General features: G+C 45.5%; 1 protein-coding gene across 1 annotated transcript; it reads right to left on the reverse strand.

Annotated features, from left to right (window-relative positions):
- Positions 1 to 1,675: 1,675 nt before the first annotated feature.
- On the reverse strand, positions 1,676 to 25,980 carry LOC138784519 (extracellular calcium-sensing receptor-like). Its single transcript, XM_069960114.1, has 8 exons — positions 25,811 to 25,980; positions 11,876 to 12,019; positions 10,764 to 11,055; positions 9,703 to 9,792; positions 7,838 to 8,668; positions 3,092 to 3,319; positions 2,751 to 2,874; positions 1,676 to 2,595 (listed from the first exon to the last, which is right to left on the reverse strand). Exons 1-8 carry the CDS (start codon positions 25,978 to 25,980, stop codon positions 1,676 to 1,678), a joined length of 2,799 nt encoding a protein of 932 aa, XP_069816215.1.
- Between the last annotated feature and the right edge of the window lie 1,122 nt (positions 25,981 to 27,102).

The raw sequence follows: 27,102 nt of genomic DNA on the forward strand, positions 1-27,102 counted from the left end.
CTAGCCTCTGCTCCCTGGCATGCTCCAAAGTCAAACCAATCTGGTTGCATAGAGCAGTGATTTTCAACCTTTTTTGAGCCGCGGCACACTTTTTATACTTAAAAAAATCCCGGGGCACACCACCAACCAAAATGGCACAAAATGACACTAAAACAGTACATATTATACATATAGTTAATAATATAGATTCTAAATGTATTTATACTCACTCAGTGTGAAACCTGGGCCTGTTTTCTTCTCCCCCCTGTGCTTCTCTCCATCATACTTCTCCCCCCTGTGCTTCTCTCCACCATACTTCTCCCCCCTGCTTCTCTCCTGTGCTTCTATCCACCATACTTCTCCCCCCTACTTCTCTCCTGTGCTTCTCTCCACCATACTTCACCCCCTGCTTCTCTCCTGTGCTTCTATCCACCATACTTCTCCCCCCTACTTCTCTCCTGTGCTTCTGTCCACCATACTTCTCTCCACCATACTTCTCCCCCTCGCTTCTCTCCCCTGTGCTTCTCTCCTGTGCTTCTCTCCCCCATGCTTCTCTCCGGTGCTTCTCTCCCCCATGCTTCTCTCCTGTGCTTCTCTCCACCATACTTCTCCCCCCTGCTTCTCTCCTGTGCTTCTCTCCCCCCTGCTTCTCTCCTGTGCTTCTCTCCCCCATGCTTCTCTCCTGTGCTTCTCTCCACCATACTTCTCTCCCCCCTGCTTCTCTCCACCAAACTTCTCTTCCCCCTGCTTCTCTCCGCTGTTTCTCTCCCCCATCCCCATGTTTCTCTCCCCCCTGCTTCTCTCCCCTGTTTCTCCCCCATCCCCAGGTTTCTCTCCCCCATTGTTTTCTCCTGTTTCACAGGGGCAGCATAGTTTGGGGAACTTTCCCCGCGGCACACTCGACCATGTGCCGCGGCACACTGGTTGAAAATCACTGGCATAGAGGGTCCCCATCCTGTTACAGAACCAAATGGAAAATCTCTGGAGAGACCAGAAAATGTTCTCTCCGCCCAACCTGAGAGAGGAATGGGGGCTGAAATAATGCTTAAGGGGCTTACTCCTGTAAGTCCCTAGGAACCACTCTAAATATTAAAATGGGAGATTGTAAATGGATGGAAAATAATGTAAAAATAGGGGATGAGCAAATTTATAGTACTAGTGAAGCTTTGCTAGGCTCGGCAGTAAGCTTGTAAACTGTCTGCCTTTGAACTCCAGTCCACTCCATTACAGGTGCCTGAAAAAGCTGGATCCAGTCCTAGGAAGCTGGGTGAAGTTTCCCATGACTGGATACAGCTTTTCAAGGCCCCCAAATCAGAGAAGCATGGAGTGGAACAGAGTTTAAAGTCAATAATTGAAGTCCCTTTTTTAGGCAATTTTCATTTTATTGATCCTATTTGGTGAAAACTGGCACTGATACAAATGGAAATCAAATGAGGAAAAACAGAACATTCTGAAATTACCTTTTGCGGCAGGCACATTATGCCAAAAAAGGTTGTGAGTTTTTCCTGCTTTATATTGGATAAAAATGCCAAATATTTGGCCCCCGATTTTGAGCCACGTATACAACGTACATTACTAGCCATCCATCCAACCATTTTTCATTCATTAAAAAGTAAAGCAGTTATCTTTATTTTTAAAATCCAATTTTTTTGGTGTTTAAAGGAAACAATTTAAAAGCTGATGAAATTTTTTATTGTTAATTCCTTAGATTTTTTTTTGTTTGTTTTGCCATCAATTTCTTTCTTGAGTTCATGTCGGGTCTGACTACAATAATGAAACATTTTGGAAAGAACATGCAAATAACTGGCCCCCAGGTTGATGATTGGATAGCAAAGATCTCCATGGTCACCGTATATTTTCCTCGGGAACTGAGGGATGCGGGAATGTAGGACACCCAGACACTCAGGAAGGCCAGCATGCTGAAGGTGATGAACTTGGCCTCATTGAAGCTGTCTGGAAGTCTCCTGGCCAAGAAAGCCACAATGAAGCTTATGGAGGCCAGAAGACCAAGGTATCCAAGCATAGACCAAAAAGCCAAAGGTGACCCTTCATTACACTGAATAATCAGTACTCCCGAATTAATTTCTGATTTTACTTCAAGGAAGGGAGGAGAGAATGTCAACCACATACTACAAAGAAAGATCTGAATGAGGATACATGAGATGACTATGAGATATGATACACGAGGTCTAGTCCATTTCCTTAGTTTACTACCAGGCCTTGTGGCCTTAAAAGCTATGACTACCATAATGGTTTTGGCCAAGATACAGGAGACACAAAGTGCAAATACAATACCAAAAGTCACTTGTCTTAAAAGACATATCTCATTCTGAGGATAACCAATAAAGACTAAGGAGCAGAGAAAACAGAGCAATAATGACACCAGTAGAAGACAACTTAAGGAGTAGTTATTGGCCCTAACAATAGGGGTTGTTCTGTAATGAATATAGAGGCCAAAGATCGCCACAGGAACCAATGATGAGATGATGCCAGTAGCCATTAAGGTGACGCCCAGTGTATCATCATGTGAAAGGAATTCTTGAGTTTTCGGGACACAATGATCTTGGGTTGGATTTGGCCACATATCCCATGGGCATTTTGTACATTGTAGAGAATCTTTAAAAAAAAAGTTTTAAAAATTGTGTTAAAGCTGTGTACTTGAGGTTCCAAAGCATGGTGTGTTCCAAGAAGAACTTGAAAGGAATCGTTCAGCTCTATATCAACCATCCAACATTGATCATTTTATGGACTATATAGTTTGTGTTTCCTACCTGTCTCGTTGGCTATCTCTCCAGGTGGACATGGGATACATTGGACACAACATAAAGGTTGGCCTTCTATGGCTTCTTTCCTGAAGCCTGGTGGACAACTGGGGCTACAAACCGAAACAGGTACCTGGGAAAAAATAACTGTGCTTTAAAAACCACCTAAATGTACTTAGAAACACTCCTATGTTATCTATTAGTGTTATACAGTTTTAGATCTACTGTAGAGTAGACATCTTTCCATTTGGATCTGACACAAAACCCAAACATGGGTTTGGTGTCTGATCCAAACTGAAAGATCTCTACTCAAAGACCTTAGCTTTGTACAATTATATATACAATCTCACCCCGATGCCTCCAGTTCCCCACTGTACGTGACTGGTATTAATAGCAAAGACATTCCCACTAGTTATACTGGTATCATAGCTGCCCACTTTGACTTGTTGGAGTTGACCTTCAGGGCTCAGCTGCCAGTTCACTATATCATACACAGCAGGTGGATCTCCATTCTCATTGAAAAAGAGTTGTCTACCATCGGACATGTTCAAACGTAACGTCTTTATATAGTGCAACAACTGTGTGGAAATTATATAACATTGATGCGTAAGTCATCATAAATGAACCTAATTGATAAAATAGAAAGGGTCCAAAGACAGACTACAAAAATAGTGGATGATCTGAAGCATAAAAATCAGGAAAGACTTAAAAATCTTAATCTGTATAGTCTGGAGGCAAGAAGGGAGGACATGGAAACCTAAATCTACAGTAACTGAATTTAAACCTGCCTGGTACAGTGTATACATACTAGAAAATGTACCCGGCGCTGCCCGGGTATAAAGTGTCAGCGTGTTAATTAGATTTGTTCTAAGGTGCTCAGGAGGCCAATCTAAAGGTATTGTTTCATCAGTGGAATTAGTGTATACCTGTAGTGCATAGTTGGAGGGGTTCTGTATACCTACAGTGTATAGTTTTTAGGGGTCCCGCATATCTTTAGTGCATAGTTGAGGGGTGGGCGGCTGTATACCTATAGTGTATAGTTGGGGGAGTCCTATATACCTGTAGTCTGTAGTTGGGGGGCTGTATACCTGTAGTGTATAGTTGAGGGAGGTCCTGTATACAAATAGTGTATAGTTGGGGGGGCTGTTTACCTGCAGTGTATAGTTGGTGAAGGTCCTGTATACCTGTACTGTGTTGTTCGCGGGTCCTGTATACCTGTAGTGAATAGTTGGTGCTGTATACCTGTAATCTATAGTTGGTGGAGGTTTTTTATACCTGTAGTTTATAGTTTGAGGGTCCTGGATACCTGTAGTGTATAGTTGGTGGAGGTCTTGTATACCTGTAGCATATAGTTTGGGGGTCCTGTATACCTGTAGTGTATAGTTTGAGGGCCCTGTATACCTGTAGTATGTAGTTGGTGGAAGTCCTGTATACCTGTAGTGTAAAGTTTGGGGGTCCTGTATACCTGTAGTATAAAGTTGGTGGGGGTTGCTGTATACCTGTATTATAGAGTTGGTGAAGGTCCTGTATACCTGTAGTGTATAGTTTGGGGTTTATGTAAACCCGTAGTGTATAGTTTTGGGTCCTGTATACCTGTAGTATATAGTTGGTGGAAGTCCAGTATACCTGTAGTGTAAAGTTTCAGGGTCCTGTATACCTGTAGTATAGAGTTGGTGAAAGTGCTGTATACCTGTAGTATAGAGTTGGTGGAGGTCCCGTATACCTGTAGTGTATAGTTTTGGGGTCCTGTATACCTGTAGTGTATAGTTTGGGGTCCTATATACCTGTAGTATATAGTTGGTGGAGTTCCTGTAAACCAGAAGTATATAGTTGGTGGAGGTCCTGTATACCTGTAGTGTATAGTTTTGGGGTCCTGTATACCTGTAGTGTAAAGTTTGGGGTCCTGTATACCTGTAGTATATAGTTGGTGGAGGTCCCGTGCACCTGTAGTGTATAGTTTTGTGGTCCTGTATACCTGTAGTGTCCTGAAACCTGCAGGGCCGTATTTACCATTAGGCACCCATGGTCTGGTGCCTAGGGTAGCACCTTGCAGAGGGGCAGTACCCTCCCGTTCAGAAAATCTGGTGTCTTTTCGAGGGGGGTATGGCAGTATTGGTCAGGTCTGGTATAGCGGTGTTATCCAGTCACAGTATAGCGGTATTGGTCAGGTCTGGTGTGGCAGTGTTAAATGTGTCGTCTGGAGCTATTACCTACCTATCCTGATGCTAATTGGTGAGTGAGGATGGGGCGTCTTCAGGTTTAGTGCTTAGGGCAACAGCAGCTGGTAATACTGCCCTGTATACCTGTATAGATGGAGCAGGAAGTCCTATATACATGTACTGTATAGATGGAGTTGGGGTCTACCAGTTATTTCTGTGGATCTGTTGTGAGGCAGCTGGCCCTAGCAACCATTCATATTCCAGCTCCCTGGGAAAGTAGTAATCCTATTGGTTGCTAAGGCTCCCAACTGCCAACCGCTTGGCAGCTGCAGCTAATTATATCACCTGTGTGCAGTGTAGAAATTTTCCCATTCATTTCTATGGGGAGCCGCTTTTCCCCCTCCTCTCCTGTACATCTGGCGGGGACGGGACCTTCGCTATAACCTTCCCAGGCACCCAATGTATCTGTGTGCCAAATTTGGGGTCAAACGTTTCAGGCGTTTGGAAGTCTATTTGAGACAGACAGACTTTCATTTTTATTATATAGATGTCTATCCTAAGATAATAATGAAGGAAATAATATGAGGGTAGACTATAGGGAATAAGTGTGTCAACAATCTTTCATGTTTCTATTTTATCAACACTCACATTGGACATCAAGGAGAATCTTATTATATGGCAAGAATATCAATCTTGTTCTAAGTTTACACATGTGTGAGGTGGGGTTCAAACAATTTTTTTGCCCCTAACATCATTAGCACATCTGTACCCAGGCACCATGTGTTTAGAGTGGTCATAAAACCATGGGATGCATCAGAAGAGGCCGAGATGCTAAAGATGAGAACATAGTTTTGCCTCTTTATAAACTATGTCAGACCACACATGGAATACTGTGTACAGCACCGGGCACCGGTATATAAGAAGGACACAGCTGAACTGGAGCGGGTGCAGAGGAGGGCAACAAAGGTCATTAAGGGAATGGGACCAGGACAGGTTATCAAGCTTGGGGTTATTTACGCTAGAAAAAAGACGTCTTAGGGGCGAGCTGATCACAATGTGCAAATATATGAATGGACAGTACAGAGATCTTTGTAGTGGTCTTTTTACTCCTAGGTCTATAACCATGACAAGGGGGTATCCTCTAAGTCTAGAGGATTCTTTACTGTAAGGCCCTATTCACACGTCAATGTCAGGAAATCCTGATCAGGAGGCCTCAAATGTCATCAGGAAAGTATCAGGATTTCCTGACAGTAATCCGTTTATACTTTCAGGAAACCTTCAGGATTTCCTGATGAGAAGAAAAAATAGGACATGATGGGAGATTTATTTCTGCAAACTGGATGGTCACAGGCTGCAGAACTAAAACTCCCGCCATGCCCGGCTGACAGGCCATGATGGGAGTTGTACTTCTGCAGTCTGTGGCCACCCAGGTTGCAGGTTATGATGGGAGTTGTACTTCTGCAACCTGGATGGCCACAGGCTGCAGAAGTACAACTCCCATCATGACCTGTAGGACATGGTGGGAGTTTTAGTTCTGGGTGGGGGGGGGGGGTGGATCTCACCTGTCTGGGCCTGATTTGAAGATCGGCAGCGCTGCTCCGGTCGGCAGCCCTGTAGTGAGGTCGCTCTGGGGTAGGTGGCTGATCGGGGCAGGTCCAGGTGCCGCTCAGAGTGCAGTGGTCCAGGGGCGGGGCTGGCAGGAGTCTGATGCGGTGAGGTCCGGGGGGAAGGGGGGAGTTTGGGAGCGATGTTGGCAGCCCTGTAGTGAGGTCGGGGGAGTGGGGGAGTGGGCGATCGGGGCAGGTCCGGGTGCCGCTCAGAGTGCATAGGTCCGGGGGGGGGCAGTCGGAGGTGTGTAAGCTGGCTGCGTGCGGCCCGGTGGTTAGTTGCGGGGGGGGGGGGGGGTTTGAGAGCGGGCGCCATGCAGGGCACAGTGCAGTGTAGAGGGGTGGGCTTGGGAGTTCTGGCGGCGGGCTGCCCTGAGGTCCGTGTTCCTCAACGGCGGTGGCTCTCAACCAATGCGGAATCAAAGGGACTTTCCTGATGTGCATCAGGAAAGTGCCCGTGATTCTGGCGCTCCCATACAGCTCTATGGGGGTGTCCAGGCCAGAATTCCGGACAAAAATACATGTCTTATTTTTTCCCGATCTATTTTCCGTAACGGACACCCTTCCGGAAAAATGTCTGAAAAATGTCTGTGACTAATGCAACTCTATGGGTCCGGAAATCCGTTCGGATTTCCTGATAGGAAATCCCGGTGTTTTTTTCGGATGTGTGAAGGGGGCCTAAGAGCAGTGAGACTGTGGAACTCTCTGCCACATGATGGTGTCATGGCTAATTCATTAATAAGTTCAATCGAGGTCCCGAAAATAAGACATCCTCTGAAAATAAGGCATAGTGGAGGATTTACAGGATAGCTTAAAATAAGGCATCCCCCTAAAAATAAGCCCCCCCCCCCCGAACGTTAGGCCCCCACTGCCACTAGGGTTATGCCTGGTTATGCTGGTTTGTCATGACAACCACTGTACAGTATATAATAAATTTTATTTTTATGCAATTTTTTTTTGTAAATTATTCATGGAAAAAAAAGACATCCCCTATAATAAGACATACTGCAGCTTTTGGAGCAAAAAGTAATATAAAACACTGTCTTCTTTCTAGGGAACACAGTATTACAAGTTATGGACATTAGATTTCGTGTGATAGAACAGTGATTCAGAGATTATTCTGGAGTCGGGAAGGAATTTTTTCTCCCTGTGATGGGGCAATTGAAATCTGCCTCATAAGGGTCTTTACCTTCCTCTGGATCAACACAGAAGGGTTTCTGTAAATGAACTTGGTGGACTCTTTTTTCAACCCTATTAACTATATTACTTTATTACAACAGCCACAATGGTGATAGCATTGTAAAAGTTCTTCTACTAAGTTCACACTAACCTGCCAAGGCTTAAAATTCTCAATATCAGCACATGTTCCATTGGGGAATGGTCCATCTCCATTCTTGCATTTACCCAAATCATTTAGAGCTTTTGCTACTGCATGAACTGCTAGATAGACATTGTATGTTGCACCCAAAAATGAGACATCATTGAAATTGTTTTGGATATTCTTTAAACTTTCTTGGCCTGTACATTCTTTTATCGATGGGTTTGATGAGACCTCAGGGGATGTTTGGTTCTTCAATTTGCAGCCAAAAATTTGTTCCCAGAATATCTTTATATATTGGTTTCCAACAATCATGGATGGATTGATCCTGTTGAGGAAATCTCCAAATCCCGGCATGTTTCCACTAGGGAGGGCAAAACCAATTGTTCCAAGAAGAAGTCTTGAATATTTATTTACTGACAAGAAAGATGAAGTAGCCCAAGCTTCACTGGCAATCAACACTTTCCCTGTGACATTCTGCCTCAGCATCTCATCCAGGACATAGCTTAACTGTATAACAGTAGAGAAGATGACCACTACTGCGGCTGTTGAGTCTTTAACAACCTGAGTAATATGTGGGGTGTTTCGATCTTGCCGGCTGGAGATTATGGTCTCAGTGAAAGCCACACAGGCCCCAGCTTTTAGTATATCCCTCTTGACTATTTGGATACCTTGCTGCCCATAATCATCATCCATGGCTACCAGACCAATCCAGGTCCATCCAAAGTGCAACACCAGCTGAGCTAGACCCCGAGACTGGAAGGCATCACTGGGGACTGTTCTAAAGAATGATGGGAACTGGATATGGTCACTGAGGAAAGAACTTGTGGCAAAGTGACTAATCTGTTGGAAAATAGAATATCATGCAGTGAAAACTATAATTTACAGAATAGTCTCTGTTTATATAACATATGGCACATTTAGGTCTTAACAATATTTTCCAACATCACAGAAGATTTATGAACCCAGATCTATTTGATAATGTGCACAGAGGTATTTTAGAAAGCATCTGTATCCCTCGCTTCATATATTAAAGGGACTCTTAGTAAACCCAACAAATTCTCTATATTCCCTGCTTCTCGAGTACAGCAAAATATACAGCAGTAAACAGTTACTGGTAAAGGTAGCTGCCACATTATCTCTGGGGCTTCCTAAACTGGGAAAACTAGCATTAACTATACCCTTTTATAAAATAGGTGTCCATAGATCATGTGCTCAGATTAACTCTACCAGTGAGATAGATGTTCTTCATAAAGACTCCCCACTTTTGTTAACAGAGCTCCAAACCTTCTCTAATGCATATGGAAATGAGTTGTCCTTTTAAAATTGCAGCTGGTAATAAGCAAATCTTTTACAATTCATTTTGGTTTGGACCTTCTTGGTTGATAATTTTAGTTTGGATTTGCCAGCCATGTCAGACTTAGAAATTCCTTAGATCCCCAGTACCTATCTCCAACCTCTCCTTCACATGCTCCTGTACTTGAACGTGGCTAGATAAGAAAGAGTTGGCCCTGAGGGAAACAAAAAAAAAATGCACACAACTGACCACCATGGCCACCACCAAGAATCTAGATGCAGTTCTGTCCTAAAACCTACACGGAAGACCTCCAAGAACTTAAAAGGAGAGAAAAGGGGCTGTGACAGACTACAAGGCACAAAAATCCCACAGGGTGCAACGTTTCTCTCATATGTTCTCTGTCATAGCTAAGCTGAAGCAGTATATTGCAGGAGAGTGGCCTTGACTTCCATGGCTACTACCACCACCACCCTGGTAAGGTAGATAGGATGATGGTGGTGGTAGTAGCCGTGAATGGCTAGGTATCTTTCTCTTCTGGTGTATAGTGAGCTGCAGTGTGGTTTGAGAGCAATGCTGTTACCTGTGGGATGGTGGGGCCTTGTAGTCCTTCATGCACAGTGACATTTTCAAGAAATTCTTTGCCTTGTAAGAGCTTAAGGCAAGGATTGTTCTTTTTAGGCAAAAGAATCCACCAAGTCATACAGCGGCAACTGTACTGCCAGCAACTTGGCCAGGTGGGAGTTGGGCTTCAACACCTGCAAATGAGTGCACATGTATTGTTACTTTATGGCCACACATTTCACAATAAAGGACTGATGCTAAATTGGAGGAGTACAAGAGGCAGTTGACAATGATGATTGAGGATGATCACTAGCATGATGATGGATAGAAGCTGGATGTCTTCCTGTTATTACTGAGACAGGTGATGCCCTCACATACATAAGAAGGGCCGTCGTTCCTACATTTATGGCTGAATGGCCCAGCTTACTCTCTTCCTGTATATGTTGCACAATGCAATATTTTGTCATTTGGCAATGTTTACAAAAATTTCCACACAGGAGAAGCCCATACAAAAACCCACCAGCAACATTAGTGCCACCATTACCAACAGAGCTTTCCCTCTTTGAGCTCATACCAGAAGCTCAAGGGTTATCAACTGCTGATCTGATCACAGCGGATCTGTCCCTAGCAGGTTTTGATCTCTAAGCCATGGGTTGCCTCTGCTCTGTATCATTACCCTTGTCCCGTTTTTTTTTTTTTTTTTTCGGTCTTGTACGAAAAACAATTATAACCTTAGTCATACCTATCAGCCAGACTTAAACATGGGATGTGTCATGGGCTCCTTGTCCGCATTCCTGATACCCACCTCTAGGTTTGCCATGAGTGCTACCTGTAGCCCTGCTAATATAACTACCAGTACATGCCTTTACTTCCACCACCATATCAGTGCCTCTTCTGCCACCACCATGCCTACTAGTTCTCCCTACTGCAACCACTAAGCCTGCATTATAATTTTTATAACTCAACATACATTTTCAATTTATACTTAAAGTCATCCATAAAGAAAGTTGGCAACCTAAGGAAATCAGATGTAAAATTTGGTCATTAAAAGATCAGGTAGTATCATGGTCCAGCACTTACTTGCGGATACCTGTATAGCCCCAGTATATGAGCCAGTGAAACAGAGTATGTGGATGCAGAATGTCCAATTATTGCAGCCAACTGGGTGTCCTGGTTACATCGATAGTTGGGTAGGGGTTGTCCATGTCCACTCAACAGCTGTAGAGCTCCTGACACTGTTCTCTGAAGGACTGCACAAGAGTCCAAAATCTGAAATCCCAAGGTGATATTTGCCAAAAAATCGGGGGTTTTGTTAATTTCCTCCACAGTGAAATGCACGGCTTGAGCGCGCTGGAAGGTATCTAATGTGAGGCTGCGGGAAACACAAACAAGTAAAAAATTTTCCTGAATATATTGTATTTAATCACTTTAAAATTCATGCTTAATTCATGCTATAAAAACATTCTAGAATGCCCTTGCGGACCATTCAGTACCACAAATATTGTGCCATAGAAAGAGAGAAGATCCTGCTGTCAGAGAAAGCCAGGTTCTCCAGAGAAATATTCAGGATGGATTATTAGCTTCTCTAACTTTCTAAGGCCATCAGTGAACACTGAGTATGAAGCTCAGCAGACGCTATAAGTTTTCATGCTTCCTATCTTGATGATCATGTGATTGCCAGGTGCCGGATAACTGTATTGAGCCGCTGGGTCATAGCAGACTCTACTCTATCCAGAGTGTTTTACAAATGTAACAAATATAAATAAAATGAAAACATAAAAATTTCCAAACAATATTTCATATATGCCTGAAGAATAACACTAAAATGGTGTGTAGTAAAGAAAATTAAATAAATATATATATATATATATATATATATATATATATATATATATATATAGTTTTGAAGTTTTATTTATTTGTTTAATGACTGATGATTGATTGAAGTGGCAGAAGAGGTAAAAAGGAGTCCTTTTAGTTGGTGACGTAGGTTGGTTACAGTCAGGGAGGCCATACCCTTTTGATAGCTGTTGACTGACAGCTGTGTCTCTTGTTTAACCCCTAGAATTTAACTTTTTAAGGATGACTAGTGCTTTAAAATTTAATGTATGTCCATAAGACCCATTTTATTATACAATGTTTGACTCTTACCCTTAGCAAACATCTAAACGATACAAAGAGACAAGTCTTACGTCTTACAGGTGGCAGGTCCAGGCTTTTCCTTGTAAGTGATGATTGGGTAGATTTTGTCAATGTTAACAGAGATCACTGCCCCGATTATTATATTCCCATCCAAGGACATGCTTGGAGTAAGATCACCGCCGGTCAGTCTACAACTAGATTCGACAAAATTCCAAAAGCTTAGGACATTGAGTGTGAACAGAACCCACATTGTCTGAAAATCCTTTTGTCAGGTCTGCGACTGGTTATAGATTGAGAAGATGATGAATGGTTTTTAATATCAAACCAAAACCCTGCAATGAAACAATAAGAATTTATCCTGAAAGGCGACATGGCGGCTCAGGGGGTTAGCATTGTCACCTTGAAGATTCCTGGGTTCAAATGCAAAAAATATGTGCATGGAGTTTGCATGTTTTCCCCATGTTTTGGGGACTTTGTTCCTATGTCAAACTCTATACAGTGCTGTAAAATATACATTACAAAATGATTATTATTTCCATAGAACTAGGACTGGTAGAGTAGCTAAAGGTTTTACAGAATGCACATTCTTGCCTTGGGCCCTCTCCATCTATGCTCTTCTAGATATGCAGTCTTTAATAAATACACGTGAGGTGAGATAAGCTGCTGCAAGAGGTAAGGCTCAGGCAAGATCAGCAGGGAGCAAAGTGTGAGCTCCTGTAGACTATAGTGTCAGTCCAGGTGTGGAGCTGAAGGTCCAGGAGCTCTAATGCTCATCTTGACCTGGCCAAGGCTTTGAATAGTAAACTATATAATAAAAGGTTCAGGCAGGACGTGCCATAGATGTCCAACCTCTGAGACCTGCACTTATCCTGAGGACAGAAGCTCCTAAACCCTCCCCGGCCTGTGGAGAGCTGAAAAAACCTACAACGATAGTAAATGTGGGCCATAACCTACACACCTTAGATAGTAGACAGTATACAGTACAGATAGTAGACAGTATACTTGATATGGAAACCTTAGAATGTTTAGGCAGAAGGAAGATCCCGATCCCTTGTTGATTGGGACAAAAAAGGTCAGATTTGCTGCCGGAAAAACTCTCCAAAAAAGTTCTCTGTTAATTATACAACATTCGCCACAATTCAGTCGTACTTCACAAGTTTTGACAAATTTTTAAGGATATATTGTAGGCTGTAAACTTTAAAGAAAAAAAAAACTGAATACAAAAAGCTCACCTATTCTCCAGCAACTGACCAGATGACCATCCCCTGCACCCCCATACAGTATTAGGCTATGTTCAGACAACGTAAGTTCAATGGGAATCACGACCCTTGTTACAAAGGCCGTGATTCCCAAGGAACTTATGTAGTGCTGCCTTCTGAGGGAATCCCGGCCGGAGTGTATACACATGGTATACACTCCAGCCGGGATCCCTAGCGGCGCCGTAGAAAACTGACACTACGGCCGGTCTCTTACGTAGTGTGACCATAGCCTTAAAGTACAAGCAAGAGGAGAGCTTGGTCTTAAGAGCTAGCTAAGAAACTTAGATACACCAGCTCATATACGATAAGGTTCTATACAAGAGCAAAACAGCAAAGTATCACAAATAATCAGCTTAGATACACAGTATCACACGATAGATATATTTGCTCATCAATATAATCTAAATATCTTTTTATCTTAGATTACGTTCACCTCATATAGCTCTTCCAGTTTCCTCTGGTATTACCATATACTCCCTATATATAAGAATCTCTCGTCCATCCTGGGATTTATATCGGTAATTACACGTGTCAGTGATAGACGCTTAGTCCCATCGCGGATATCATCATCCTCAGAATATAGGAGAAATACATAATTATATATAATGAGATAATCGGCTGCATGACCCAAGGGACGGCCCTGATTTTTCTGATGGTCAAAGTATGGGTATGAACAGAATAGAATATAGTAAGAGATTAATAAATTGTACTGCCAGGATCATACCTAGAGTATGCCTCGGATATAATAGAGCTTGTGGACAAGGACAAAGATCAAATCACGGACATATTAAAAAATAATGGGATAGAAGCCAAACTGCAAATTTAATTCAGATCTCAAATCAGAGCCAAAGACCCCCTTAAAGGAGAAGTCCCATGGAAGGACAAAAACTGCAGGTGGGGTAGGCTAGTGGTGGAAGGAAAATAATAAAGACCTGAACTCATCCGTCCTCGTGCCTCCGATGTGCTGGTCCTGGGTCCTATTCACATCAGCCAGTGACTTGTAGCTCTGCTAGCTGTAACAGCACGGCCCCGGCTGGGTGATCGCCCACCCAGCCAATCAGGGCGACCGCTCAGCAAGGTCATGACGTTTCAGCTGGTGAAGCCGGGTATGTGATGTACCCAGCTACTAAGAATGGGACCCAGGAGCGACGCATCAGCAGCACGAGGACAGGTGACTTCAGGTCTTTATTATTTTCCTGCCCCCACCAGCCTGTCTGCAGTTTTTGTCCTTCCATGGGTCTTCTCCTTTAATGTACTGCTCCTTATGGGCACTCTTACATATTCTGTTACTTATTGCTTCGCTCTCTCACATGAACTGATGGCCCTCACAGGACTATTCCATTTCCACAACTCCCATTAAAGTCTCCCAACCACTTTAGGTAACTGCAAACCAGGCCAGATTTACTGTTGTTTTAGGTGTGTTCAGCTGTATTCGGCTTCCTGACCACCACTGGTGGCTACAAACAGGTCTAAGAGGGCTGGGGAGCCCCTGACCGCAAGAAGATAAAGGTCCCAAATGTGTGACATCAATGGCATGTCCTGCCCACAATAAGATGTCTGCCTAACTACATACACGTCTGACTTCAGAATTTATTTCTGAAAAAGTGATTTCCAGCTTTTATTTGCCCCACATTGGTTCCTTACAAGAGGGCAACGTTTAGGAAGAGAAGGAATATGCCGCAAAAAACAAGAAGCTGATTAACTTTTACTTCTTCAGAGACCCGGAGGAGCTGCAAGATGCTGCTGCTGAACTGACCGGCACTAGAGATGAGCGAACCTGGAGCATGCTAGAGTCGATCCGAACCCGTACTTTCGGCATTTGATTAGCGGTGGCTGCTGAACTTGGATAAAGCCCTAAGGCTATGTGGAAAACATGGATATAGTCATTGGCTGTATCCATGTTTTCCAGACAACCTTAGAGCTTTATCCAAGTTGAGCAGCCACCGCTAATCAAATGCCGAAAGTTCAGGTTCGAATCGAATCGATTCGAACTCGAACCCGGTTCGCTCATCTCTAACCGGCACCTCTTCACATCACTGCGCACCCGGGAGCCCCTGGAGGAGAGCATCCTCCGACACAGTAATAGCAGCTCACAAAGGTGAGGTGCCGAACACTGCGACAATTTCCTTAGCTGCCTCCCTGATCCACCTCAGTGTGGAGGCCACGGCTGCATGTACGCAACAAGATGGCGATGGCAAATATTTGCTGTTATTTTAGAACAGGGGTGGGGAACCTCCGGCCCGTGGGCCGCATCCGGCCCCTGAGACCTCCCGATGTGGCCCGCAGCTCCCCTGTGATGCGCTCCGCTCTGGAGAAGGAAGGAGCCGGCGCACACAGCATCCTTTGGTGTCTGTGACAGCTGCCGGACACAGGAGGATGCTGTCTATGCCGGCTTCTTCCCCAGCAGAGCGGCGCGTGTCTTCAGTCTCCTGCGGGCCGCGCGCGATGACGTCATTTCATCGCGCGTAGCCTGCAGGAGAAAGACCGGCACAGAGGACCTGGGACAGAAGAGGACATGGGCAGCGTGGGAACAGAGGTAGGGTGAGTGGGATGTTTATTTTTTTTATTTGGGGGTTAACTAGGCCACCAGGGACATGCCTGATGGGGGTTAACTAGGCCACCAGGGACATGCCTGATGGGGGTTAACTAGGCCACCTGGGACATGACTGATGGGGGTTAACTAGGCTACCAGGGACATGCCTGATGGGGGTTAACTAGGCCACCAGGGACATGCCTGATGGGGGTTAACTAGGCTACCAGGGACATGACTGATGGGGGTTAACTAGGCCACCAGGGACATGCCTGATGGGGGTTAACTAGGCCACCAGGGACATGCCTGATGGGGGTTAACTAGGCCACCTGGGACATGACTGATGGGGGTTAACTAGGCCACCTGGGACATGACTGATGGGGGTTAACTAGGCTACCAGGGACATGCCTGATGGGGGTTAACTAGGCCACCAGGGACATGCCTGATGGGGGTTAACTAGGCTACCAGGGACATGACTGATGGGGGTTAACTAGGCCACCAGGGACATGCCTGATGGGGGTTAACTAGGCCACCAGGGACATGCCTGATGGAGGTTAACTAGGCCACCAGGGACATGCCTGATGGGGGTTAACTAGGCCACCTGGGACATGACTGATGGGGGTTAACTAGGCCACCTGGGACATGACTGATGGGGGTTAACTAGGCCACCTGGGACATGCCTGATGGGGGTTAACTAGGCCACCTGGGACATGACTGATGGGGGTTAACTAGGCCTACCAGAGGCTACCAGGGACATGACTTGGGGGTTAACTACAATAGCAGGGGCATCACTGGGGGTTAACTACAATAGCAGGGGAACTAGGGGAACAATACTTTGCCTTGCCCTGGGTGCTGCAAACCCACGCTACTAACTGCCGCACACGGTATGCGGCCCTCGAATGATTTTATTAATGCCCGACCGGCCCTCGACATGGAAAAGGTTCCCCACCCCTGTTTTAGAACAACGGCTGTTATATTGAAATAATGGCCGTTATTTACTGTTATATGGCGGCCATCCACTCAATTTTAACATTGTGTGAACAGATCCTTTCTGTGGTTTTAATCCACTCCTGGTTTTGGTTGCAATACTGACTGAAATATACGTAGTGTGAACATAGCCTTAAATTGTAGGGTATTCCTGAAACTGTGACAAATGCTGAACTGCATCCTATGTGTGCTCCTTAATAAAAACAACATTGCCTACTTGTTCTCAGAAAGAATTGGAGTTTGACAAAGTTCACCGTGTCCAGAGGCCTAAACACTTAGCTGACCACACACCTAGAGATGTACTGGCCAGAGTACACTTTTTAATGTGAAGGAAAAGTTCATGGATGTCGCAGGTTGGAGAAATGATTTACCTGCACCATTCCACAAGATCTGTCTGCAGTAGAGATGAGCGAACCTGGAGCATGCTCGAGTCGATCCAAACCCGAACTTTCGGCATTTGATTAGCGGTGGCTGCTGAAGTTGGATAAAGCCCTAAGGCTATGTGGAAATCATGGATATAGTCATTGGCTGTATCCATGTTTTCCAGACAACCTTAGGGCTTTATCCAAATTCAGCAGCCCCAGCTAATCAAATGCAGATCGTTCGGGTTCGGATCGACTCCAACCCGAACCCGGTTCGCTCATCTCTAGTCTGCAGCTACACTGCAACATAGAAGGCACTTGGATCCCATTACCTCTGTGCTTAGATCTAATCAAATTCCCTTTAAAATGTTCTGCCGAAAATCCTTTATTTGTTTCGCACTCTTCCTGTACTTCTTCCACTGAAGTTTTTTTCATTACTTCATAGAGTGATGTCCCGATTTATTTGGAACTATAAAAAGCCTCGGCTGGTGCTTGGTGGATCTCTGGGGGCGTTCTGACAGTCGGTAACCTAATGGTTGACGGGTCTATACAAGCATATCAAGCTTTGCAAACTGACTTTTCGCTTCCTAAAGAGAATTTTTTTAATACCTCAGAATTAGAAACCTGATTTTCTCGCTTTCTCCGTCGGATCTTCACCCAGAAAAGTCGTTGCTAGCTGCTCTTGCAGGTCGTCAACGGGGCCTAAAACCCTTTTTATTGTATTATGGACGACCACTGTATTTGCACAAAATCATACCCTTTAAGATTGTGGGAAAGGGACCTGGGACAGCAACTGTAGATGGTCATTTTAGATTTCCCATATAGAGTCAGCACTCTTTACGGTGGTACTATATCCCTGACCGGATGGCAATAATATTCCCTGGTACGTCTCATTGTTGGAGAGGTTGCAGTTACAGGGGTTCCTTTTACCATATTCTGGTCCTCTTGTCCTCTCGTATCTGGTTATTAGGATTGGAAACAACTAATTTCTCAAGTCTTGCCTACCCCTATAGACTGGTTGCCTCAACTGATCTTATTGTTTGTTGGATCTAAGGGTATCGACCCCTTCAACCCTTGGTTAGGTTTTTGGCCTACAAGTCGTTTATCATTTGTAAAATAGTGTTGGCTGGTTACTGGAAAACCTCCTCATTTTGCACATTTTGCACATCTCCTGATATTTATACGAAAGAGTTTTGGCCAGAAATAGCATTGGGCAACAATTCTTTCACTAGGTTTCATAAAATATGGGAGCTCCGAGTATCTCTCCTAGGCATTACTGCTTTATGACTGATATTTGTATTTTTTAGATGGTCCTGTTTTAGGGGGCTGTTGGACTTATCATGGACATTATGTTATAGCTTCCCCGGTTCGCTGTGTAACTCTGATGTTCTTAGTCTTATGTTCTTACTCAATGCACCATTGTTCCAATATATTGAGCCATTGGTTGTTGTGTTTATTTATTATGCGACCCTCATGTGTTCATGATTTTGCCTTGTCACCTTGTTTGGCAACCATATTTGCCTTTGCATTGTTTTGTTCTGTAAAAAAAGAAAAAAAACTATTAAAGCAAAAAGTGTGGCTGATGCGATTAGGCACTTTACAAAGGAAATCTGGCTAAAAGTGAGCCTGCCGGTGGGGGGTTAGGAAAACAGAGCTATTTAACCTCTTAAGGACATATGACGTACCCCTACGTCATATGTCCCCACTTGCACTTCAAAGCGGGGCGCTTTGAAGTGCCGCGATCCCGGGTGCCGCGATTAGCCCGGGACCGCTGCTATTAGTGGGCACGGTCTGATCGCCGTGCCCGCTAATTAGCTAATCGGAGGCAGCTGTCAAAGTTGACAGCTGCCTCCGATTACCGGAGGCAACGTTTCCCTGGGGTCTAGTGGGGGAGATCGCTCCTCCGGGACCTTGTCCCGGAGGAGCGATCTCCGTTACTGATGCCGGCCGGGGACGCAGCAGCCGAAAGCAAACGAGTGCCGATCTCATGGATCTCAATGAGAGATCCAAGTGTATATACTAGAAGTCCCCCAGGGGGGCTTCTAGTATATGTGTAAAAAAAAAAAAAAAAAAAGTGTTGTTTATAGTAAAAAGCCCCCTCCCCTAATAAAAGTCTGAATCACCCCCCTTTTCCCAGGTTTTAAATAAAAGTAAACAAATAAATAAATAAATAAATATGTTTGCTATCGCCGCGTGCGTAATCGCCCAAACTATTAATTAATCACATTCCTGATCTCGCACGGTAAACGGCGTCAGCGCAAAAAAATCCCAAAGTGCAAAATTGCGCATTTTTGGTCGCATCAAATCCAGAAAAAAATTTAATAAAAAGCGATCAAAAAGACGTATATGGGCAATCAAGGTACCGATAGAAAGATCACATCATGGCGCAAAAAATGACACCTCGCACAGCCCCATAGACCAAAGGATAAAAGCGCTATAAGCCTGGGAATGGAGCGATTTTAAGGAACGTATATTGGTTAACAACGGTTTGAATTTTTTACAGGCCATCAGATACAATATAAGTTATACATGTTATATATCGTTTTAATCGTAACAACTTGAGGAACATATATAACAAGTCAGTTTTACCCCAGGGCGAATGGCGTAAAAACACATTTCCCCCAAATAAAAGAAATGCTTTTTTTTTTTCAATTTCACCACACTTTGAATTTTTTTCTGGTTTCGCAGTGTACTTTATGCAAAAATTCAGCCTATCATTGCAAAGTACAATTAGTGACGCAAAAAATAAGGGGTCATGTGGGTTTCTAGGTGGAAAAATGCAAGTGCTATGACCTTTTAAACACAAGGAGGAAAAACCGAAAACGTAAAAACGAAAATGGGCCCCGTCCTTAAAGGGTTAAAGGGGTTGTTCAACTATCAGCAAAAAAAAAAAAAAAAAAAAGCTGCTGTTGTGTCTAAGGCTTATCTGAATATCCCTGCCAAGTTTTGCTGCTATATGATCCCTATGCACAGGCTGCAGGGTATCTGTTGGGTTCTATGATATGATATCCTGGGCTGATCTTATTGGTCTCATTGAGTTGAGGAGGGGAGGAGGGGGAGGGGTAGAAGCACTGGAGGCAGCAGTGGGCGTTACTGAGGGGGCTGCCTTAGCAGCAGTGGGTGTTACTGAGGGGGCTGGCTTAGCAGCAGTGAGCGCTCCATACTCACAGCCTGGGCTCCTAACAACGGACCACTGTGCCCAGCACTGCACAGCTCAGCACCAGGTACACCATCCGCAGTGGGGGAGGAGCCTCAGGCCGGCAGGGGGCGCTCTTACAGTCATGTTCTGGAGGAAGGAGATGGAGCTCACCCTGGTAGGGCTGCAGGCATGAGGAAGCTGAGATACAGGCTGCTGCAGGCCTGAGGAAGCTAAGATACAGGCTGCTGCAGGCCTGAGGAAGCTAAGATACAGGCTGCTGCAGGCCGGAGGAAGCTAAGATACAGGCTGCTGCAGGCATGAGGAAGCTAAGATACAGGCTGCTGCAGGCATGAGGAAGCTAAGATACAGGCTGCTGCAGGCCTGAGGAAGCTGAGATACAGGCTGCTGCAGGCATGAGGAAGCTGAGATACAGGCTGCTGCAGGCATGAGGAAGCTGAGATACAGGCTGCTGCAGGCATGAGGAAGCTGAGATACAGGCTGCTGCAGGCATGAGGAAGCTGAGATACAGGCTGCTGCAGGCATGAGGAAGCTGAGATACAGGCTGCTGCAGGCCTGAGGAGGCTGAGATACAGGCTGCTACAGGCATGAGGAGGCTGAGATACAGGCTGCTGCAGGCCTGAGGAAGCTGAGATACAGGCTGCTGCAGGAATGCTGAGATATGAGTAGGAAATATGAAATCCATCTAGTAATTACTATACTATGTTTTCTCTTGGGTCTGCTGACCACTCCTGACGGTCACCCAGCTTTCCTAGTGTTCTGTACGGCCATTCTGTTGTTCCTTTCTTACTAAACAACCAGGCAGAGTGTATATAGGAGGATATTGGCTGATCATTACCTGTCACCCAGCTCTTCCAGCCTCCTGAATGTAATGCAGCAGTGCTTTCCCCTTACCCCCTGAGGAGGATGCTGGGGACAGTGTTATGTATGATGTGTGTGTGGACATCACTGGGATGGAGGGGAGAGGCCCAGCAACAGGGGTATGGGGAGGCCTGGGGCCTTATATACAAGCCTGGCCTCTACACACATCATGTATATACTGTATGTATGTGTATATACTGTGTGTATATATTTATTAGAGATGAGTGAATCGCTGGCGCAGCGCTCTGTTCATCAAGCCAATTGCGTTTCAGCGCTGCTCCACTCCCCGTTGCTTCACCCTGGGTGCCAGGGAAAAGCTGGATCCAATCCTGAAAAACTAAGAGAATTTTCCCAGGATTGGATCCAGCTTTTCCTGGGAGGGGCGGCAGGGAGCAGAGCAGCACTGACAGGCAAACGGCTGGATGAGCAGAGTGCTGAGCAAGCCAAGCACTTAGCTTTGTTGAGATGAGTCTCTCTCTCTCTCTCTCTCTCTCTCATATATATATATATACACACACACACACACACACTGGGATAGATGAGCTGATATATTAAATGAAACCGCTGTACCAGCTGCACTGCTCTGCTCTTACAGAGGTAGTCACCCGGCTTTCCTAGTCTGCACTGCTCCTACAGAGGTAGTCACTCAGCTTTCCTAGTCTGCACTGCTCCTACAGAGGTAGTCACTCAGCTTTCCTAGTCTGCACTGCTCCTACAGAGGTAGTCACCCAGCTTTCCTAGTCTGCACTGCTCTTACAGAGGTAGTCACCCAGCTTTCCTAGTCTGCACTGCTCTTACAGAGGTAGTCACTCAGCTTTCCTAGTCTGCACTGCTCCTACAGAGGTAGTCACTCAGCTTTCCTAGTCTGCACTGCTCCTACAGAGGTAGTCACTCAGCTTTCCTAGTCTGCACTGCTCCTACAGAGGTAGTCACCCAGCTTTCCTAGTCTGCACTGCTCCTACAGAGGTAGTCACTCAGCTTTCCTAGTCTGCACTGCTCCTACAGAGGTAGTCACTCAGCTTTCCTAGTCTGCACTGCTCCTACAGAGGTAGTCACCCAGCTTTCCTAGTCTGCACTGCTCTGCTCTTACAGGGGTTGTCACCCAGCTTTCCTAGTCTGCCCTGCTCTTACAGAGGTAGTCACCCAGCTTTCCTAGTCTGCACTGCTCTTACAGAGGTAGTCACTCAGCTTTCCTAGTCTGCCCTGCTCTTACAGAGGTTGTCACCCAGCTTTCCTAGTCTGCCCTGCTCTTACAGAGGTAGTCACCCAGCTTTCCTAGTCTGCACTGCTCTTACAGAGGTAGTCACTCAGCTTTCCTAGTCTGCCCTGCTCTTACAGAGGTAGTCACCCAGCTTTCCTAGTCTGCACTGCTCTTACAGAGGTAGTCACTCAGCTTTCCTAGTCTGCACTGCTCCTACAGAGGTAGTCACCCAGCTTTCCTAGTCTGCACTGCTCTGCTCTTACAGGGGTTGTCACCCAGCTTTCCTAGTCTGCACTGCTCTGCTCTTATAGGGGTTGCCACGCAGCTTTCCTAGTTTGCACTGCTTCTACAGAGGTAGTCACCCAGCTTTCCTAGTCTGCACTGCTCCTACAGAGGTAGTCACACAGCTTTCCTAGTCTGCACTGCTCCTACAGAGGTAGTCACTCAGCTTTCCTAGTCTGCACTGCTCCTACAGGGGTAGTCACCCAGCTTTCCTAGTCTGCACTGCTCCTACAGAGGTAGTCACCCAGCTTTCCTAGTCTGCACTGCTCTTACAGGGGTTGTCACGCAGCTTTCCCAGTTTGCACTGCTCTTACAGGGGTAGTCACGCAGCTTTCCTAGTTTCCACTGATCCTACAGAGGTAGTCACCCAGCTTTCCTAGTCTGCACTGCTCCTACAGAGGTAGTCACTCAGCTTTCCTAGTCTGCACTGCTCTTACAGAGGTAGTCACCCAGCTTTCCTAGTCTGCACTGCTCCTACAGAGGTAGTCACCCAGCTTTCCTAGTCTGCACTGCTCCTACAGAGGTAGTCACCCAGCTTTCCTAGTCTGCACTGCTCCTACAGAGGTAGTCACCCAGCTTTCCTAGTCTGCACTGCTCCTACATGGGTTGTCACCCAGCTTTCCTAGTCTGCACTGCTCCTACAGCTGTAGTGTGTACATGGGTGTATACATGTAAATACTCATCTTGTAGTGTGTACAAAACAGGATGTGTACATATACGTATACAGCTATGTACACACTACAGGACTTGTATGTAGAGGTATACAGCTATGTACTGCATAACTGTATCACGTCCTGTAGTGGCTGTATACCTTTATATACATGTCCTGTAGTGACTGTATACCTGTATATACATGTCCTGTAGTGGCTGTATACCTGTATATACATGTCCTGTAGTGGCTGTATACCTGTATATACATGTCCTGTAGTGGATGTATACCTGTATATACACTCCTGTAGTGTGAGCATAGCTGTATACCTGTGTATATATTCATCCAGGTTTCTGCTGAGACCCCTAATAATAACAAATAATAATAATGGCTATAGACTAAATGGCACGGCCTTGTGTTGATGCTCAGTAAGTTCCTTTTTGGCATGGCTAAGTGGATGTGGCTTGCAAAAAAGGGTGTGGCTTGTTAAAAGGGGTGTGTCATAATTATCGTTACCGTTATGTTAGTTGTTTGGGGGGGGGGGGGGTAGATGTGTGAATGGCGGGGGGGGGGGGGAGGCTGAAGGAGCTTTATATTACATTAAGGGGGGGGGGGGGGCCGAAAAAAGGTTTTGCACAGGGCGCCATTTACCCTAAGGCCGGCCCTGTGTCTATGGGACTGGCGGAGAGGTGTGCGACCCAAAGCGTGTACTAGCGACGGAATCCGCGGGAATTTATCCGCGCAGATTCCGTAGTCTGAACCCACCCTGTCTATGTATATCTCCCCCCTTCTTTGTTTCTCAATTTCCTGCTATCTCTGTATATCTGCCCCTCACATCCATTAGGCACACATGTTGTTATGGGATGGCATGAAAGCCTGTGCCCTTCAGTCTCAGTCACACAGTCTCCATATAGGAAAACAGAGGACCTTTCTGTGTGAGGAAACAGCAGTAGATTGTAGCTGGAAAGGTGCACAGCCATTACTGACATCCATATAGGAGAGATTCCCTCAGCATGATCATGTGATCAGTATCCCAGCCTGCCTGGTTATGCGCCAGCAAGCACCATGTGACTAACAGGCCAATCAGAAGTGACAGGACAACTGATACAGATTAGCCATGAGGAAGGGGGATGGTTTACAAGCCAGGACAGGGAATCCCCAGCCCAGTGCAGTGACTGCACACTGACAGGCTGAGACAAAATGGCTGCACGCTGTTAGGCTGACACAAAATGGCTGCACACTGACAGGCTGAGACAAAATGGCTGCACACTGACAGGCTGACACAAAATGGCTGCACACTGACAGGCTGACTCAAAATGGATGCACACTGACAGGCTGACACAAAATGGCTGCACACTGACAGGCTGACACAAAATGGCTGCACACTGACAGGCTGACTCAAAATGGCTGCACACTGGCAGACTGTCACACAAAATGGATGCACACTGACAGGCTGACTCAAAATGGCCGCACACTGGCAGGCTGACTCAAAATGGCCGCACACTGACAGGCTGACTCAAAATGGCTGCACACTGACAGGCTGACACAGAAAAATGGAAACTACAGAACTTCCTGGGCAGCAGCTGAGAGCAGAAAAGTGGCTGAAAACAGCAGAACAGATTAAGAATCCCTATGGGAGTAATGTATATGCTGGGGAAAGGAATAATAATTTTTTTTTATTTTTTTTTAGTGGAGTACTTTTTTAAGGGAAGAGCTTTAATTGAGTCTGGATAATTGTGTTCCACCGGGACCTTATTGTGGGGCAGGACCCCAAGACATGCAGATATGTGCAGCTCCCTAGTTTGCACTCCCAACATGTATTTGAATAATAACCATAATAAAACTCATATGTATCAGGGGGCCTGTACCACCTGCTCCGGATTTTGAAGCTATTTTCTTGTATTTAAATGCACCTTGAAGTACAGTGTATCCAGGGCTGTATTAACAGCTGCTGCTGCCCTAGGCACTAAACCTGAAGACGCCCCATCTTCACGCACCTATTGGCGATACCAGACCTGACCAATACCACCATCCCCCCCCCCACCACCACCCCCCTGGAAAAGACACCAGATTTACTGGCAAGTCTGAACGGGAGGAGGGAAACTAAAAAAATAAAAACCAAAAAAATAGTTTTTTCTGTCCCCCTGCTCCCTGGTGCTGCCCCCCTGCAAGGGCCTGCCCTAGGCACCGGACCACGGGTGCCTAGTGGTAAATACAGCCCTGAGTGTAGGGCCAACAAAATAATTTTCAACTCTGTGGAAAAGAATTGCCTATCAAGGTTCCTTTCCCATAGCCTGAATATTTAGTTTTTCAGATATAAATTGAAGGTTTAAAGGGCATCCCTGGTCCCCTAGAGGGTCTGAGAGTGTGAGGGGTGAGATCTTTGCTGCTTTAGGGATTCTGTCTGTAAGAGCTCTTAAAGAGTAATTCAAGACGTCTTTAACCCCTTAAGGTCAAAGCCATTTTCCCATAAAATATGCAGTGAAACCGGAAAAAAATCATTAGCGCTGTCAAGTTGGGAAAAAAAAATTGTTTTCATTTCAGGGAGTTTTGTTTTTATGCCGTTCACCCTGGGGTAAAACTGACTTGTTATATATGTTCCTCAAGTCGTTACGATTACAATGATATGCAGGGATGTAACTAGGATTCATGGGACCCTATAGCAAAAAACTGTATGGGGCCCCCCAAAATGCTCACCTGTCCCAGTGATATGGTGCTGTCCCCCCTTCGCTGCTCTCAAAAGCTGTGTCCTTGGGTTGGGCGTGAGGAGTAGCAGGCTGCTCCGAGTTTATAGGTTGCTCTGAGTGCAGGGGTGGGGTGGGGGATGTTTGACACTGGGGGCTGATCTGAGTCAGGGTGACCTCCATTATACTGACTACTATACAAGTTGCTAGAAAAGCTGGGTGAAATCCATATACCAACTACTAAACAAGATGCTGGGAAAGCTGGGTGACCGCCATTATACTGACTACTGTACAAGATGCAAGGAAAGCTGAGTGACCCCATTATACAGGACAGGGCCGGCTCGAGGCTTTTGTGGGCCCCGGGGCGACACAGCTTCAGCGGGCCCCTTTGTATAGCAAATCATGTGGCATCATTGTTAAGACTGGACTACTTCAGAAAGAAGATTATTACATTTTTATATACTGACTACAAGATGCTAGGAAAGCTGGGTGACCTCCATCATACTGACTACAAGATGCTGGGAAAGCTGGGTGACCTCCATTATACCGACTACTATACAAGATGCTAGGAAAGCTGGGTGACCGCCATTGTACTGCCTACTATACAAGATGCTAGGAAAGCTGGGTGCCTTCCATTATACAAGATGATGGGAAAGCTGGGTGACCTCCATATACTGACTACTATACAAGATGCTAGGAAAGCCGGGTGACCTCCATTATACAAGATGCTGGGAAAGCTGGGTGACCGCCATTATGCTGACTATTATACAATTGCCAATTAATTTGTAATGTGGATTTATACTTAATGGGGTATAAACCTCATGATCACATTGATTACATAGAATTCATGGACTCCAGGTTAAACAATACTCAGCTCATCCATGTAAAGTGCAAGTGGCAGATATAACTGTGAGAGTCAGTGCAGTATTCCTTGCCTCATCACAGCATCACACTCACCACAGAAGACAGTCCTGCTTCCCCACAATAACATTGCCCCTCAGCCTCACCCTCCAACACATTTCCTTTCTCAAGGAGTAGTAATGTTGGGGGGAGACAGGAGAGGCTTATATATGGCAAGCCTTCCATGTTTGGCCGACTCTAGTATGCAGCAGCTCCTTACCTACACAGCTACACCTACACAGTCCCGGTGCATTAACTTTTTAGGGGATGAGGTGTGTGTGTGTGTGGGGGGCTTCAGTGGCCGGTACCACTCCAGGGGTGTCCAGAGGCCCCGCATCTCGGGGAAAGCAATTGCCAGGGGCCCCTTGAGATGCTGTGGGCCCCGGCACTTGCCCAATTAAGTCG

Source organism: Dendropsophus ebraccatus, chromosome 1 (genome assembly GCF_027789765.1).
Source record: "Dendropsophus ebraccatus isolate aDenEbr1 chromosome 1, aDenEbr1.pat, whole genome shotgun sequence".
NCBI classification, from domain to species: domain Eukaryota; kingdom Metazoa; phylum Chordata; class Amphibia; order Anura; family Hylidae; genus Dendropsophus; species Dendropsophus ebraccatus.

Coding starts and splice junctions, on each gene's coding strand:
- LOC138784519 (XM_069960114.1), bottom strand. CDS start 25,980: ATGGAGGTCACCCTGACTCAGATCAGCCCCCAGTGTCAAACATCCCCC. Junction 11,056..11,875: donor GGACCTGCCACCTGTAAGAC/GTAAGACTTGTC, acceptor TGTTTCCCGCAG/CCTCACATTAGATACCTTCC. Junction 2,875..3,091: donor GGGGAACTGGAGGCATCGGG/GTGAGATTGTAT, acceptor ATTTTTTCCCAG/GTACCTGTTTCGGTTTGTAG.